This window comes from Cynara cardunculus, assembly GCF_001531365.2.
Source record: "Cynara cardunculus var. scolymus isolate 2C chromosome LG 10, CcrdV1, whole genome shotgun sequence".
NCBI classification, from domain to species: domain Eukaryota; kingdom Viridiplantae; phylum Streptophyta; class Magnoliopsida; order Asterales; family Asteraceae; genus Cynara; species Cynara cardunculus.
Window position 1 is genome coordinate 20,237,487 of NC_037537.1, and position 16,094 is coordinate 20,253,580.

Sequence of the window (16,094 nt, forward strand, 5' to 3'; positions counted from 1 at the left end):
TTTCCATAATAACATTCTTGTACATAACTGACATACAAAACTAGTACTCCAAAAATCCAACAGGTATCACACCGCTCTTCAATAAATCAAGCAAGCACAGGAAAATCTCACATTTTCTTCTTTCTCTTATCCCTTGGCAAAAGCCTGATCTTGTAATTGCAAAGAAAAATGATTTCTTACTAGGCCTCAATGTCTAATTCTCACATTTTAAAATGAGAACACCTTTATTAGTTATAAGGAATAAACCCATAATTTCTAAACCACATACACGGAAATCGAAATTATTAACGAAATATATGTACGAAAATTATAATTTACTCTTTAAAAAAAACTTTTATGGACTTAAAATGTAACAAACACCACTCAGGCGAGGAAAAATATGGATTGGACACAAGTATAGGGACCGATATTGTAATTTACTAAAAATAAAAGCTAGATTTGCTGGTATAAAGCAAAGCATCTCGGTGTTCCGGCGATATATAAATTCCCAGAAGACACGCTCTTGACTTGATTTGGAACCCTACCTCCTTTCCGGTTTAATTTCACTCGATCTATATCAAGCTTTGCTCTTTGGGTAAATCGCCGATTCGATCCAATATGGATGAAGAGTATGATGTCGTTGTTCTGGGGACTGGCCTCAAGGAATGCATCCTCAGTGGTCTTCTCTCCGTTGACGGTCTCAAGGTATTGGCTTATTGTTCATATTCTGCTTCTTCTTACTTAAATCGGATACCTGCTAACTTGTGTCTTGCTGATTCGTAGTTAAGAACCGTCATGCCCAAATCTTTGTGCTTTCTATGAAAGGTCTTATCTGTTTCGTTGTTTTAGGTCAACATTGGTCTCCGATTATTTGTCTAGGGGATCAGATCTGAGATGATCAATAGGAGCACGCTATTTCTTTTATTAATTAACAATTTTTTTTAAGAAATTCATTTTTGGCATCTTCGTGACCGAGTTCATTTTTTTTACCAATGGCTATACGATTTTGAAGACGCCCAGATTGCGTATAATAACAGAGCACCATGATATGGGAATCGCTGCATTATGCAAAAAACCCTGTGTGAATTGATGGTAATTGTAACTTCTCAATGTCGGTTATTCTGTGACGATGATCTGCAACTCTATTGGTTTACTAAATATGATCTTATGTAATTATGTACATTTTGATAAGAAAGTTAACAGAAAGTGAAATGAGGTAAGTTTACATCAAATTAGATCTAAACGGTTGATTAAGGTTCAACTTTTATTTAATTGTTTAAAGTATGTAATAGTTATATGATAAATCCACGTTAATTGTCTTTATTTTTGATGCAATGAGGTCTAACTCATTTTTGCAATAAGATAACGTTATTAAGATTATTTTCTGTATGTATTTTTTTGATTCCATTTTTTAAAATAAATTAGAACAATCATCATTCAATTTGATTTCAATTCATCAAAGATATGAAACTTTAATTTGAATAAGAATATAAGATAATTGAAAAACAATAGAACATTTAATTTTTTGGGTCATATATCTGTTTTACCCTTCATTTAGCCAAGCTTAACTTGTCTAGAGCTAAAATAGGAATAGGGGTTTACTTGTTAGCATCTTTCTATAAGTAGTACTATACTAGTAGAGTTTGTGTAGCAGAATAGAAGACAATAGAATAAACATATTTATTTCTATATCTTAGATTGATATATTAAGCAAAAAAATACACTGACAAATTCAATAAAAATTTCATCAAAATCTAATATCTGTTAGTGTACAATCCTAGCGGGGTGTGTTTGGCATAGATGCTCTGTGCCACATTGTTACATCAGAATTCAAATAACAATCGACGTTATCATGTCGAGTTAAGAAAAGGTAGGAGTGCCCTGGGGACAATATTGTTGATTGTGTTTTCAAGGCCAAGAAAGAATTGTTGCCTAAATATTATGACTGGAAAAGTAAGGCGGGTCGGACAAAGCAAACACTAAAGGGGAGCTTGTTTTTGCGTTTACAGATTTGAAAATGCAAAAATGTCTAACATAGGACATTTTTGCATTAAATGTATTTGTTTTCTTTTCTCCTTTCGGAAATGGAAACACTAAAAAGTCATTGGTTAAGATAGAAAAAAGAATACAAAGACTTAAGTTCAGATCTGAAGGAAGATGAAGGTGGTGGTACTCGTCTTCTCCCTCGTCAGGGGTGATAATCTCCCATGCCGCATTCATTCTTTTCTTGATGTCGCCGTTGGTCATTGCAGTCTGAGAGAGAATGGATGAGAAAGAATCAAAGAAAGAAAGACATGGATGTCTAGTGCGAAACAAGGAGAGAAATCGACGGTATTTAGATGGTTTTGATTTGGATTTATATGACCGGTCGGTTTTGATTTGAATTTTTTTATTGATTTTTATTTTGCTTTTCTATTTCTAGTGCTACTTTTTATTATAATTATAATTATAATTTGACTTTCCTTTTTCTTTTGTTTTTTTTTATTTCTTAATGTAGTTTTATAATTTAATTAACTATTTTAATTTGAAAATTCTTAAAAACTAACAACTTATATGTGTTTCCTTTTTCTTTTGTTTTTTTTTTTTAATTCTTAATGTAGTTTTATAATTTAATTAACTATTTTAATTTGAAAATTCTTAAAAACTAACAACTTATATGTGCGAAATGGACAAATATATGGACTTAAGATAATTTCATTCAACCCAATTTTCAAACAGTCTGAATGGTCAAATGTTGCCTCTTAATCCTCAGATTTGAGATTATCATTCTGTCTTTAGCACTCAAAAAATAAATAACCCCCAGGGATAACTTTTCGGAAAAACTGCAGAAAGCTGAGTAGAAATGATCCTTATCCTTGATCATCTTCAATTTATCACATATGTCCGACATATCACAAAAATTTTGTACTTAATGAATTCTCAGTACCTAATTTGTGAAGATTGTTTTCTTCCTTGGGTATGGTGCCCTATGCTGTTACTGCGGTCAAAATACAAAATATCGGTCAAGACTGATATTCGATATTTCGGTCCAAAATAGCGCTTAATATAATATTTCTTAGAATTATATATATATATATATATATGTATTATGTATGCATCCATAAACATATCATATGCATTAATTAGAGTTTAGAAATATAGTGTCAAAATTAAAACATCACATAAACAAGTCTCACAAAACAAAATAGGAAAAGTGTTCAAAAACGAGCTAATCGCAAGCAATAGGTTCGGTATCCGAGTCAACATCATCTAGTACGTTCACTTCTTCGTGAGAAGAAGCGGGAACTGTGAAGAATCGAGAAGAGAAGAAGCGTGAGACCTATTATATGTGTTTACTGGTTGACCGAATAAAGAGGCCCAAAAAACTAAGCCCAGCATGTAATAGAAAAAGCCCAAACATGTAGCAAATCGGTATATCGGACTGATTTTACCATCAAAATATCGGCGATATTACTGGAACCGATATTTCACCACCGATATTTTTCCAAAGACCGGTATCCGATATATCGGCGATATATATCACGATTGTAACAGCATAGATGGTGCCCTTGTATGCTTTATAGATTTAAACGTACCCATTTGTTTTCTTTGGTGTACATTACACACATACTACTATTTACTTTGTGGATCAATCTCTATGGCTGTTCGATAAATAAGAAAAGAAACTACAACCTACTACTTTATGCTAAGATTACATATATGTTAAGTTTTCACACAAAAAAGGATAGAGTAACTAGTAAGCACTTCAGGTTTGCCAAATGATCTTGCAAAAGCGTATCAGCATTACTGCTTGATCTAAAATTTTGGTATTGTGGAAATCTTATTGCTTTATTTTAATCTATCCATCAGTAGGGTGCCATACAATCCTTTCTATATAAATTTCAGAGAAGATGTTCTAGATTGGATATTCTGAATTTTTTTTGTTATTATTATAAAGAAATGTACAATCTCAATGACTTTGTCAACTTACATGAAGCTAAAGATATGCTGTGGCTTTGTAGAACGTTACACTAAAGAATTTGGTGTACTGCATATGTTGTGATATGCTGGGCTATTTAGTGTGGAAGGATTAACTTGGGGCTTTGTGAATTTAGAACATTATCGTTTTTCAGTACAAAATGCAAAAAACTTCATGTTATTGGGGCCATATTAGGTCTCTAATGCTTGATATCTGTAATTAGGTTCTGCACATGGACAGGAACGATTACTATGGGGGAGAATCAACCTCGCTCAATCTTATTCAGGTTTTATGTTCTTAAACCTTTATCCTTACATGAGGCATATACTACAGTTTCATGTAGATCTTAGTAACATAAACATCTAAAAACCTACAGCTCTGGAAGAAATTTAGAGGAAGTGATAAGCCTCCTGCTCACTTAGGTTCTAGTAGAGATTACAATGTGGACATGATTCCTAAGGTATCTTTCTTGTTAAGTTAAATTTTTTGTCTCGTCCTATTTTCTTCCAAATTTATTTTCTTAATTGTTTGTCCAACATAATATTATGACTTATTTTCATATTGCAAGTTTATAATGGCGAATGGTGCTCTAGTACGAGTCCTCATTCACACTGATGTCACAAAATATCTGTACTTCAAAGCTGTGGATGGCAGTTTTGTTTATAATAAAGGAAAGGTATACTGTTTCTCTCAAATTTGTACAACTTCCCACTTGCCTTTTCATGAAAAAAAACTATCATTTTGTCTAGCTTCTAAAGTTGTCACGTCACCTTGGGATATTTAACTGCATAGGTGCACAAAGTTCCTGCAACTGACATGGAGGCTCTTAAGTCTCCTCTCATGGGGATTTTTGAGAAGCGTCGTGCTCGCAAGTTCTTCATCTATGTCCAGGACTACAACGAGAATGAACCCAAAACACACGAGGGGATGGATCTAACACGAGTGACAACCAGAGAGCTTATTGCGTATGCTTCTTTCCTTGATGCCTTGAACTTTCTCAAAAAAAAATTATTTTCATATAATCACATCAAATTATGTTGCTGACACTGAATGTACTTCTAAAATCATCATTTAGGATGATAAATTTTATCATGCATATCATCATATGGCTAGGTATTCTTCCGTGTAAGTTCATTTGGTATGTAAAAGAATGTACGAAGGAGGAAGATTTAAATAGAGTCACATTCCTGTGTAAGTTTACACTTTGCCCCTTGTAGCGCTACGACACCTTTTATCGCCAAATAATTGGTACAAGGTAAATCGAGCCAAGTACCCAGCATAACATATGGATTGGTAAACAAGCTTGAATGATTTCAGCAACATGATGGATATGCATTTGGTTGACCAATAGGATGTACTCATTCCATAAGCAATCAGGTCCATTCTTGTTGCAAATACCTAAATTTAAGACATCACTCTAGAAGCAATGAGAAACATTGTGATGAATCAATAAAATAAGAGCCGTTTCAAGCATATCATTAGTTTTTTTCATTCTTTTGTCGATACCATTGTGGTAAGGTGTATAAGCACATGATGGTTCATGCAGTAGTTTCTCTGAAATTTTTGTTCAGGCAGTAGGCCTTAGGAACCTTTTTCAATTGAAAAAGCATTTAGGACCACCCACTTTACATGAGAAGTGAAAAAAACCTACAAATGACAGATAAGTGAATAGCACCTAAAATTTCGTTATGCCACCCAAAATTTAGAAGGAAGTTGAAAAAAGATCTTTTCAATAAGCTGGGCCAAGTTAAGCCTAACCTCCAAATTTCACCACCATGTCCCAAACATTGTGGTTTGTGGTTGGCTTAGTACACAGCTTGGGATTGCATCATACTCAACTAGCAGGGATGATATGCGTGAATTACGTATTTGGGATACTTTGGTATGGTGTAATTCACATCTAATGCATATTAATTAGGAAGTTATTCATTCCATTTTGTAAATGGAATTACATGGCTGCTGGTGCTACTTATCTAAGAAGAAAAAGAATTGAACTGTGTTGATGGCTGTTGCAATACATCTAACAACTTCCTCCTAAAACTCTACTAATATTATCTTTTCTTCTCTTCAGTAAATATGGTCTTGATGACAACACCGTGGATTTCATTGGCCATGCATTAGCTCTACACAGAGATGATCGATACTTAAATGAACCTGCCCTGGAAACGGTGAAGAAAATGAAGGTGAAAACGTTTGTCGATATGTGTTACTCATGTCTTTTTTAGGTTGTACAATTGATGAGAACTAACTGTTTTTCTAAATGTAATTTCTTCACTAGCTTTATGCAGAGTCACTTGCACGTTTTCAAGGAGGGTCGCCATATATTTATCCTTTGTATGGACTAGGCGAGCTTCCTCAGGTACATAATGATAGATTTCTCTTCGTCTTCCACTCTCTCCCTCCCTCTCTATATCTCACACACGCATACATACATGCTTTCTCTTCATTTGTTTCTTCACGTTGCTTTCTCCACTTATCAAATGAAGTAGGTAAATATTATTGTACTCGCTTTACAAGAAGGGGAAGGTTAAAATTTTACTTGAAACTTATTTTGTAGGCATTTGCTCGGCTTAGTGCTGTTTATGGTGGGACCTATATGTTGAATAAACCTGAGTGCAAGGTATCCCATATCATACCCCTTCTGAACTTTGATTTTCTGAAGCCCGATCTCCCAAATAAGGAAGGCTTCAGTGGCCCACGATGGATATTAATCTTACTAATTTCCAGGTTGAGTTCGACGACGAGGGGAAGGTATGTGGTGTAACTTCAGAGGGTGAAACAGCCAAGTGCAAGAAAGTTGTTTGTGATCCTTCCTATCTGCCTAACAAGGTAGAAGAATTCTTCTGGCATGCGTTTATGAGATCACTTTCTTGCAAATTTGTTTGCTTCAATGCTTAATTACGTAAGCATGGTCCTTGACAGGTGAGGAAGGTGGGGAAGGTCGCCAGGGCAATTTGCATAATGAGCCACCCAATTCCAAATACCAATGACTCACACTCGGTGCAGGTTATTCTTCCACAGAAGCAGTTAGGTCGCAGATCAGACATGTGAGTGAAAAGCTGATATATGATTAATTGTTTGCATAAACCTATTTTTGTTTGAAACGCAATAGTTCAAATGTGGTTCATGCTATTTGATATATCATAATTATGCGTTTAGTACCCTGAAATTGTGAAAGTATACCAGTCCAGTGATTGTGACAGGAAGTTTTAGTTGCCTGTAGTCATTATCTAACTAACTCAGAATATCACAATTCATGAAGATAACAGCTTTGAGATGAAATGCATGACATGATTTTGTTGCCACGTATTAACTACATTACATGATGCACCTTTTCGTGTGTTGGTGTTAACTATTACTGAGGATAATCGTCAAGAAGTTGCAAGAAAATGGTATTTTGCTGTCCTCAGTATAAGGGTTGGCTCTATAGATAGGATAGATGAATGCATATAGCCATATAGGTTGGTTAAGGGTTTAATCTTTATCATCTCATTCACGGTAGTTGATTATACTTGGTCCCGAAATTACTCCATGTACGCTTTTGGCCTCCTAGCAGGTCAGGGGTTCAACGAGCAACTGTATCTTTTAGGATATGCATTTCTAGGAATAGCAATTGACAAAATGTACTCTTCCTCCTTGAATGCATAAGCTCCCCTTGAAATTTGGCAACTTTTCTCCCTATTAATGCACACTCATTTAAAGTACATCTGAAAGTAGAAATAACTTCTATTTGGATGCAGATTTAATATTACTTAATCTTTGTACTGTATACATGTGCTTTGTGTACGCTTTTACTACAATTCACCTATTTGTACACAAAATATTTACCATTCCTTTCACATATTTTTAAGATATGTCGTGGTCCATGTTTAAGCTCTAGGAATTTGTCTTCTCATGAATGATGCCATCTTGCTACTCTATTGTCATGGGAGAAGGCAACAACTGTAGCGCTGTATGCTTGACTATATATTGCCTCGGGGCTTAATCAAATGAGAACCCTATGCATTGTGAATACCGTGAGAAAATTTAGTTTAATGTGTCTTGATTAACATATATTTGTTTCACAATGCATGTTTCATATGTATTCAGTTCACAGTTTGAAATTTTTTTATGTGTTTTTTTTTGTTTCACCAAACATGCCGAGAAGTGTCACATTGTGAAACAAATATATGTTATCAAACCCTAAAATCTATCCTTGGATGAAAAAGGATCAAATGAAATAGCACACGAGCTCTCTAGGTTCTCACAATTTTGTGGGTTTTCAAATGATTAGCCCCCTATATGTGTGTGTGTGTGTGTATATATATATAGTTGGTAAAATCTGTGGCACTTGATGATCACATGAGTTAAACCATATATGTGTGGACCAACATGCATGGTATCAAGGATTCAGGATTGCACTTTTCTATAACCGTCACTGTAAACATTTTCAGTCATAAACTTTTCTAATTTTCGATTTTTTACTTGTTTTCCTGTTAACTACAAACATTTATGTATCCTTATGGCTATTATATGAGATTTCCATTGTGCAGGTATCTGTTTTGCTGTTCATACTCCCACAATGTTGCTCCAAAGGGGAAGTTCATTGCGTTTGTATCCACAGAGGCGGAAACTGATCAACCTGAAATTGAATTAAAGCCGGGGCTTGATCTTCTAGGACCCGTTGATGAAATTTTCTTTGATGTTTATGATAGATATGAACCAGTGAACGAGCCATCTCTCGATAATTGCTTCATATCCACAGTGAGTTTCTCTTCTTGCACTCTACTTGTTTTAAATAATAATATGTGGTCTTAATTCTTGTCTCATGTTTAACAGAGCTATGATGCCACAACTCACTTTGAGTCAACAGTAATTGATGTGCTCAATATGTACTCAATGATAACTGGAAAGGTATGAATTTATTCCTCCTTCCGTAATTAGTTTATTTCTTAATATTTTGAGGTTTTTTTGCTAACGAACGGGTGTTTTCATGTAGGTTCTTGATCTGAATGTAGATCTAAGTGCTGCCAGTGCTGCTGAAGAATAGACGCGTTGGAGGTTTGTTCGTTTTCCTACATGTTGTGTTGTGGAAAGAAGTTTACTTGAAACTTGAAATATCTATATTTCTAGATATATAAGACAGACCGTCAAATGTGTAACGAGGCTGTTCGTACTGTGTAAATTATGACTTGGGTGTGTTCACTCTGCTACTTGGTCCCTCATCCTCCGTGTGCAAATATTTATTTGTTTCACCTTCTTTAATTTCTGAACGGAGTTTATGGTTGCCGACCCCTTTGGGCCGTAGATGACGAGCCTGGTTCTTCACAGAAACAACCGCTCTACCTTACCTTCTCTGGTATCATAGGTCTGCCTATATTCTCACCCTTCCCACACCCCGTCTCTGATTGGCATATGTTGGCTTAGTTTGGTTGGGTATGATTTGGTTGTGTTCATCGGTCTTTTTTGCTGCATATCCTATTTCCTTATCTTGGTGCATAGGTGAGATGCTCATATTGGGTTTGATCATTTATTCATTATGAATAAGGCTCTGTTATGAGTTGCAATGAGAAGGCACTTCTTTTATTATTATTGGTGTCTTTCATTGAAAAAGCTTTTGCAAAAGTAACATCCGGATGTTTGGAATCTTCACAAAATGTTTATTTTGCTTTTGCAAAAGTGGTTCAGACACCTGGATTTGACCGTTTGTAGTACCCTTTGATTGGTTCGATCTTCATGAGGGCATATGCTACAGGCTGACCCATGGTTACTTTTCGAAAGTAACACAGCCGTTTGACTATAAGAACTAAGTATATGTCTCCGAAAAAACGTGTCACCGTATTTTCTTCCAATTTTTCAAATAAAATACAAAAAGTTACAAAATTTTGTCAAAACAATTGATTTGTACCCGCAAGTTTTCGAAAGGACAAACTTTAACACATCAACCTTGTCATCACATATTTTTGTCTTTAATTTAGTTTTAAAAAGCATAATGACATGTAATAAATGGAAGCATGTAATAGGTCCGTTTTTGACATTTAATCTATTTAACTGTCAGTTGTTAGTAAAACGCCGTAATTCATATTGTTAATGATTACGAGATCTTAACGATGTTATGTTGTTTCCATCTCCCGAAAGTTGAGAGACCGGAATTTGTTTAATCGTGTATCGCAATTGTAACACATGAAATGTCGAAACAATGCGACACAACCACACAAATAATTCTAGAAATTGAAAATTAAATTAAAAAATAAAAAGGAAAATCCAATTTTATTTAATTTGTAACGTCAAAACATGAATTTAAATATGTGATTTAAAATAAATTAAAAAAAACAATGGTTGTGTTTTGGTTAAAAAGGAAAAGGGAATGAAAACCAACGGGTGGAGTATAAAAGAAAGAAAATATAAATTGCGAGAAAAAAAGCATAAAAATGGAGTAAAAAAAACATTTCGAGGGAGAAAAGAAAGAGAAGGAGGAGAGAGAGAAGGTGAAGGTGAAGGTGAAGGTAAAGGTGAGGCGAGAAACTCATTTGCAGAAATACCATCCAGCCAGCCAGCCAGCCAAGGTGTCTCTCTCTCTCTCACACACACATACGCACTCTCTTTCCGCCCTAAATCCATCAATCATTCATTCAGGTTTGTTCGTCTTCTTCATTCCCCTATCTCCTTCTTTTCGTTCATTAACTCTCCAATCATTCATTCATTCATCTTTACAGATTACGGAAATATCAGAGATTTTATCTGTGGTTCCTTTACGGATGATGATTGACGGTAATTGGTAAGGAAAGGTTGATCGGATTTCGTCTTTTTAGATTTCTTGCTTGTACCCTTAAAGCCCCTTGTTCTGAATTTTAGGGAATTCCTATGTGTGGTATGGGGGTACTAGCGTCTGATTTTTGATATATATTCAAGATGCGATTTCTCTCTTCAGGTGATCCATGTCTTGTTTTCCAGATATTAACCTAGATCGTCCCATCAACAAACAGTAAGAATCGATTTTTCTGGATCTCTTTGGTTTGGGATTTTTCTGGTGTTGTTTCGTTACTTTGATGGCATCGGGATTAAATCAAGATTAAGTTTTTTTTTTTTTATCTCTTCTCTGGGATTGTGAATTAGAGAAACGATTGAGGTTTTTGTGGTCTAGGAAACCTGCTTAAGGTTGAGAAATTTAAGAGATGCATCCTGCTGCTGCTGCTGCTGCTGCTGCTGCTGCTTCAAGGGTTTGATTTGTTTTGATTTTTTTCAAGTTGTGATATTGGAACAGAGGTGGTTGTGGTGGAGAATGGATAAAAAGAAAGTTGTGGGAGATGAAGATGCCTTGTTTTTGTTAGGGAATCATACAAACCATGAAGCTGTGGCTCAACCTGCTGATGAGATGGAAACTGATGAGACTAGAATAGATAATCCAAATAATGAAGTTGTAATATGTAGGACCGAAGATCGTGATGAAAATGTTGTGTTCTCAAGGGAGGCACCACTTGTAAGTAAAGACCATGGAAAACCCGCAGGCAGTTGTAACCGTACTGATGCAAGTAAACTCAAATCCAGCTTGATCACTACGGATTCCGGAGTTTTAAAGTTTGGGAAATGTGCACAAGAAAAGAAGCTTAGTAGACAAGATAGGATTGAGCTCGGCCGTTTGTTTCAGGGTGCAGTGAGTTCCCATGATTGGGAACTTGCAGAGAGTTTGATATCTTTAGCCGATCCACAGACGCTTAATGATGCGCTGTGCATATCGTTGGATTCCATTTGGTTTTTGAGCACCCATATGGAGCTTGATGGGATTACTGGGTTGATTAAAACCATAATCTCCAATGGTGCTTCCGACTTCACAAGAGCGGCTCTTAGGACTTCGTTCTTAGCTTCCTGTGTCTCAGCCTGCCAAAGCCGAACAATGAGCCTTGCAGACACCGTAACTGTTATGGCACGGCGGTAATTTTCTTTCTTTCAGTTTTTTGTTTTCAATTGATAATATCCTGAATCCTGTTTTGACCCATCTTTCTGCTGCTTTTGTCACTCACGAATATGAAATGATCCTATGAAGCAATCTTTATTGGTAAATTGGAAAAGTGGTGGGATTTTCTCTTAACCAATTGGTTTTATTGAGAGAATATTGTAGATCTTTTGATCAGTTGTATGACAATAGGACTATACTTTGAGAAATATCACAATTATTACAGTTACAAATAAGATCTAGATAGTCAAGAGGGTCTGTGTGCATTTTGTTGGCACACCGGGATTTTTGATATATTATAACACTCGCAATATCTGCTAATCAGGCGTGTTAATTTTTTTGCATACATACCACTTGGATAAAAATTCTTTTGTATTTTTCACATAAAAATCAAAGTAGAATTTAACAAAATTGAATGCTAACTCTTGTTCCTCGATGAATTGACCTATCAATGTGCTATATACATTGGATTGAGTGTGATAATCCTTGCAAAAGCTTATGATACTTCATACATAATTTATACTCCCTCAATCCCAAAATAAATCCAAAATTTCTCTTTTTGGGACGCTAGAATCGATTGCAACATTCCCTCTTTTAGACATTGATTTTGGTCCATAATTTAACGAGGGTATCTAGCTATTTGATAGCCAAAATACTTACGTTGAACTGTGTGCGAGTCAAGTTGCATTCGTTTTAGACACAGGGAATTATAGTATGAGGATACTTTTATGAAAATCAATCTTATTCTAGGGATACACACACACACGTATATATATATATCTTAATTTTTATAATATAATTTCTGAATTGCACTTGATTCAAGTCAGGTTGCATTTCTTAATATAATTTATGAATTGCACTTGTGTCATGTTTATCTTCTTTTTTATTTTGTTAGAATTTGTTAATTGCTCCATATAAAACAGCTATTTGGCTGGAGTCTTCTATAATTGCGAATGATAAAGATATCAAAGGACTTTTACTTGCTCTTAGCTCAACAGGGAGCTTCTGTTACAAGGTTGATGCTCTTACGAGCATGGTGAAACAAAAAGAACTTTCTTGGGGAAAAGCAACCTTTTTTATTTTTTATCTTTTTGTGGGTTTTCTTCATCGCAATGATATTATGAATTATCCACTTGTTCAAATTCAATCTATTAAAAGATAACTGATATTTAGTTAATGTTAAAACATGGACTATTTGCAAGGTAGAAGCTTGCCTCCTCTTCATTCTTGGCCTTTGATGCCTATTCATGTTTGCACCATGGTTGCGTCTTCAATTTCTACTTTACTCACCACCATTACCTCTTTATAATTGGTCTACAATGATACAATATAATACATGAAAAAATGATACTAGTATTTTTTGAAATTACTATAGAAAAGTTAACTTATCATTGTAATTTTAGAGCTTTTGTACAAACATTTGAATGTATGGTTCAAATAGTTGTCAAGGCCAACACTGGGACTATATTCGGACTCTTAACGTCTTTTATTGATGATTGAATATTGATACTACCTTTCTTTTGTCTTTTTGTTAGATGTCACTAATACAACTGGCTTAAAGTGTAATTATGGATGTATTTTTTGCAGCTTGCATGAGCGGCTGCAGGAGTGTAATGGGGATGAGGTTTTGAAAGCTGAAGCTGGTGCTAAGGTCCAGAAATTCACTGAATGGGCTTTGAAATGTATAGGGTTTCATTCTCGTTGCCAAGGGAACAGAGATAGGGTGAATCAGAACTCTGCTGTTCAGGTCCAATTACAGTTGTCAGCCTTCAAGACTTTCTTGGATCTTGCTGGCAATCATCTAACTGGAAAGGACTTTACAGAGGCATTTGATGCAGCTTGCTTCCCTCTTACTCTCTTCTCTAGTTCATTTGATCCTGGTTGGGCATCAGGTATGTCAGCAACTGCGGTACAAGGGTTGCTGGCCATGTTAGTTGAAGGGGGTGCAGATAATGTAAACCAATGCTTTCTTGAGGCCTCACGGTTTGGAAGCACAGAACTAGTTCGCATCTTATTGCAGGTAACCACTCATTTTTATTGGTGAAATGCAAATGTGAACATGCATGTTAACATAAGCCCCAATGTTTTGATCTCCAAAAAGTCTTCATAATTTCTCCAAAAATGGAGAAGCAAAATCTAAATTTCCCAAAAATAATTACATTCAACTCCAACGTTTTCTCTATTATGGTGATTTCAATGTTAGTTATACTATTAAAATATTTAATATGTTTAATATCCCAAGAAACTTAAAAATAAATATTATATAAAATGCTAATACATTCAACCTCGTTGATGGAATCAATAAGAAACATCTCTCTCTCTTTCTCTTCAGCATTTAATTTTAGAGGGTTCTCCGATTGGAGAAGTTCATCATCTCTGTCCTACTTTCTACATTTTGGAGAATCTGGTAGACCATAGAAGTAGGATAAAAATTAGAAACTACTCCTTTTTTTGAGAATCTGTTGGAATTGCTCTCAGGTATATATTGTTTAAGTTCTAAGAAAAGATCATTCTCAAGATTTCATGTTTGATATATGATGTGATTCATCTTCTTATTTGATTGAGTTATTCAGATTATTACCTGCCATTTTATTATTTGTTCTCTTTTGGTCTCTAGAATCTACAAGTATCTAAGAACTTACAATTTTATTTTTCATGTCTTTTTTTAGTTTTATGGTCGAGTATAAATAGATTCTGGGATTCGTTGCTAATGAAGTAATCCATATGAATATATGATTGTAAAGATGAAATAAGATGACTAAGAGAGTCAAAAAGAAGGGGGGCAATGTGCCAATGCTAGTAGCCCCTAAAAAGGCACCTAGTTTTAGAAATATGTAATTATTACACTTTTTAATTAACTAAATGACAATTGTACCCATAATAATAGAGGGAGTAATTAATTTCTTCGTGTCGTAATTAAGGTTAGAATTAAAAAATAGGCACTTCCTTTTGAAAGTGGACACCTTCTATGGTTTATTGGATCTGTCATTTTTTGCTTACTTCTTTTCTCTTTATGTTTTCCTGCCGCTGTGCTGCCAATTTTATGAGTTGGCTTTTAGATTGCTCAAAGAAACAGCTTGGATGTTGATGTTGACCTAGCGTTGGGCTTTGCCTCACACTACGGAAAGATTGGTACGATGGAATGTCTAGTCGAAGAGGGAAATGCGATGGCTTTTTTGGGCCCGTTGATGAGAGCAGCGGAAAGGGGTTGCATGCAGGTTGTCCAGTGGTTCGTGAAAAGAGGCTGTCGCGACATGGAACTATGTCTCGCCCTAACCGCCGCCACATCAAGCAGCCAGGTGGACATTGCCGCCTATCTCCTCCCCCACGTCCCTCAGCACGTCCTAGCGGCTCTCAGCATTGAAATCCTCAAAGCCGCCGGGGAAAGAAGTGGTGGGTCCCTTGATGGCGTCGCCTTTCTCCTCCAATCCAATTTCTTGGGTGATCCAGTTGCCACGTATGCAGTCGCTGACAGCATTTCCAGGTCGGATGATGATTCCGTGGCTCCTGAGCTGCGGGATTTTCTTCAAGAACAGTGGTCGGAGGCGGCTTTCTTGGACGGATTGAAGCAAGGTGAAGTCCATTACTTTAACGTCGTTAGTATCTTGAAATGGGGCGGGTCGCCCATATGTTTGATGGATCTGCCGGGCCCATTGAGGGTTGCGATAGCGTACCTGCCGCTGTACAGGGAGTGTGTGAAGGCGGGCGGATGTTTGTTGTCCCAACAGATGAGGGGGCAGTTGGTTGAGGCGGCGAAACGGTTGGGAGGGGTGGCATTGGAGGAGGCAAGCCAGGGTGAAGAGCTGCTGGCTGTTTTAGAGCAACATCTACCTCCATTTTTGGTGCATGGATGATGAAATGTGTTGTTTTTTAAGAAGAAGAAGAAGAAGAAGAAATTTTGGATGTTTGTGGGTCCATCTGTTGAATCTATGTCAAATGATCATGTAGAAGTGATATGACAATAGAGATTTATGGCATACTCCCATCTCAAGATAATGCTTGCCCTTGTTCAAAACAAAATATGCCTTCTCTGCTCTCTCTGGTTTGCCAATGGTTGGGGTCATTTGTTTTCACATGTTTTGTTATCCCGACCTTCTGACACGTTTGAGAATACCACTGTTTAATAGAAAAACGTTACTTTACTTTCATATATAAGAATACTAAAATATCTGTCGGAAGGGTTATTTGGCTAAATGACCAAAAAGTCCGTCGGAAGGTTATTTG

The 16,094-nt window shown here is 36.0% G+C and overlaps 2 protein-coding genes across 17 annotated transcripts; both read left to right on the plus strand.

Annotated features, from left to right (window-relative positions):
• Nucleotides 1–483: 483 nt before the first annotated feature.
• Nucleotides 484–9,186, plus strand: LOC112519005 (guanosine nucleotide diphosphate dissociation inhibitor 2). Its single transcript, XM_025126871.1, has 13 exons — nt 484–684; nt 4,161–4,223; nt 4,314–4,397; nt 4,506–4,613; nt 4,730–4,902; nt 6,009–6,120; nt 6,216–6,296; nt 6,495–6,557; nt 6,665–6,766; nt 6,860–6,984; nt 8,470–8,680; nt 8,756–8,830; nt 8,916–9,186. The coding sequence occupies exons 1-13, from the start codon at nt 598–600 to the stop codon at nt 8,964–8,966; spliced, it is 1,335 nt and encodes a 444-aa protein (XP_024982639.1). The 5' UTR covers nt 484–597; the 3' UTR covers nt 8,967–9,186.
• Nucleotides 9,187–10,414: 1,228 nt separating this feature from the next.
• Nucleotides 10,415–15,890, plus strand: LOC112520463 (ankyrin repeat protein SKIP35-like). Of its 16 annotated transcripts, none has more exons than XM_025128881.1 (6): nt 10,415–10,552; nt 10,633–10,704; nt 10,848–10,901; nt 11,348–11,848; nt 13,458–13,890; nt 14,930–15,890. In XM_025128881.1, exons 3-6 carry the CDS (start codon nt 10,855–10,857, stop codon nt 15,722–15,724), a joined length of 1,776 nt encoding a protein of 591 aa, XP_024984649.1. In that variant the 5' UTR covers nt 10,415–10,552; nt 10,633–10,704; nt 10,848–10,854; the 3' UTR covers nt 15,725–15,890. The 16 variants fall into 16 exon arrangements, with proteins under 16 accessions (XP_024984649.1, XP_024984641.1, XP_024984648.1 ...); XM_025128873.1 differs by having other exon boundaries at nt 10,633–10,694; nt 10,829–10,901; nt 11,061–11,848; XM_025128880.1 differs by having other exon boundaries at nt 10,633–10,694; nt 10,829–10,901.
• Nucleotides 15,891–16,094: the final 204 nt, after the last annotated feature.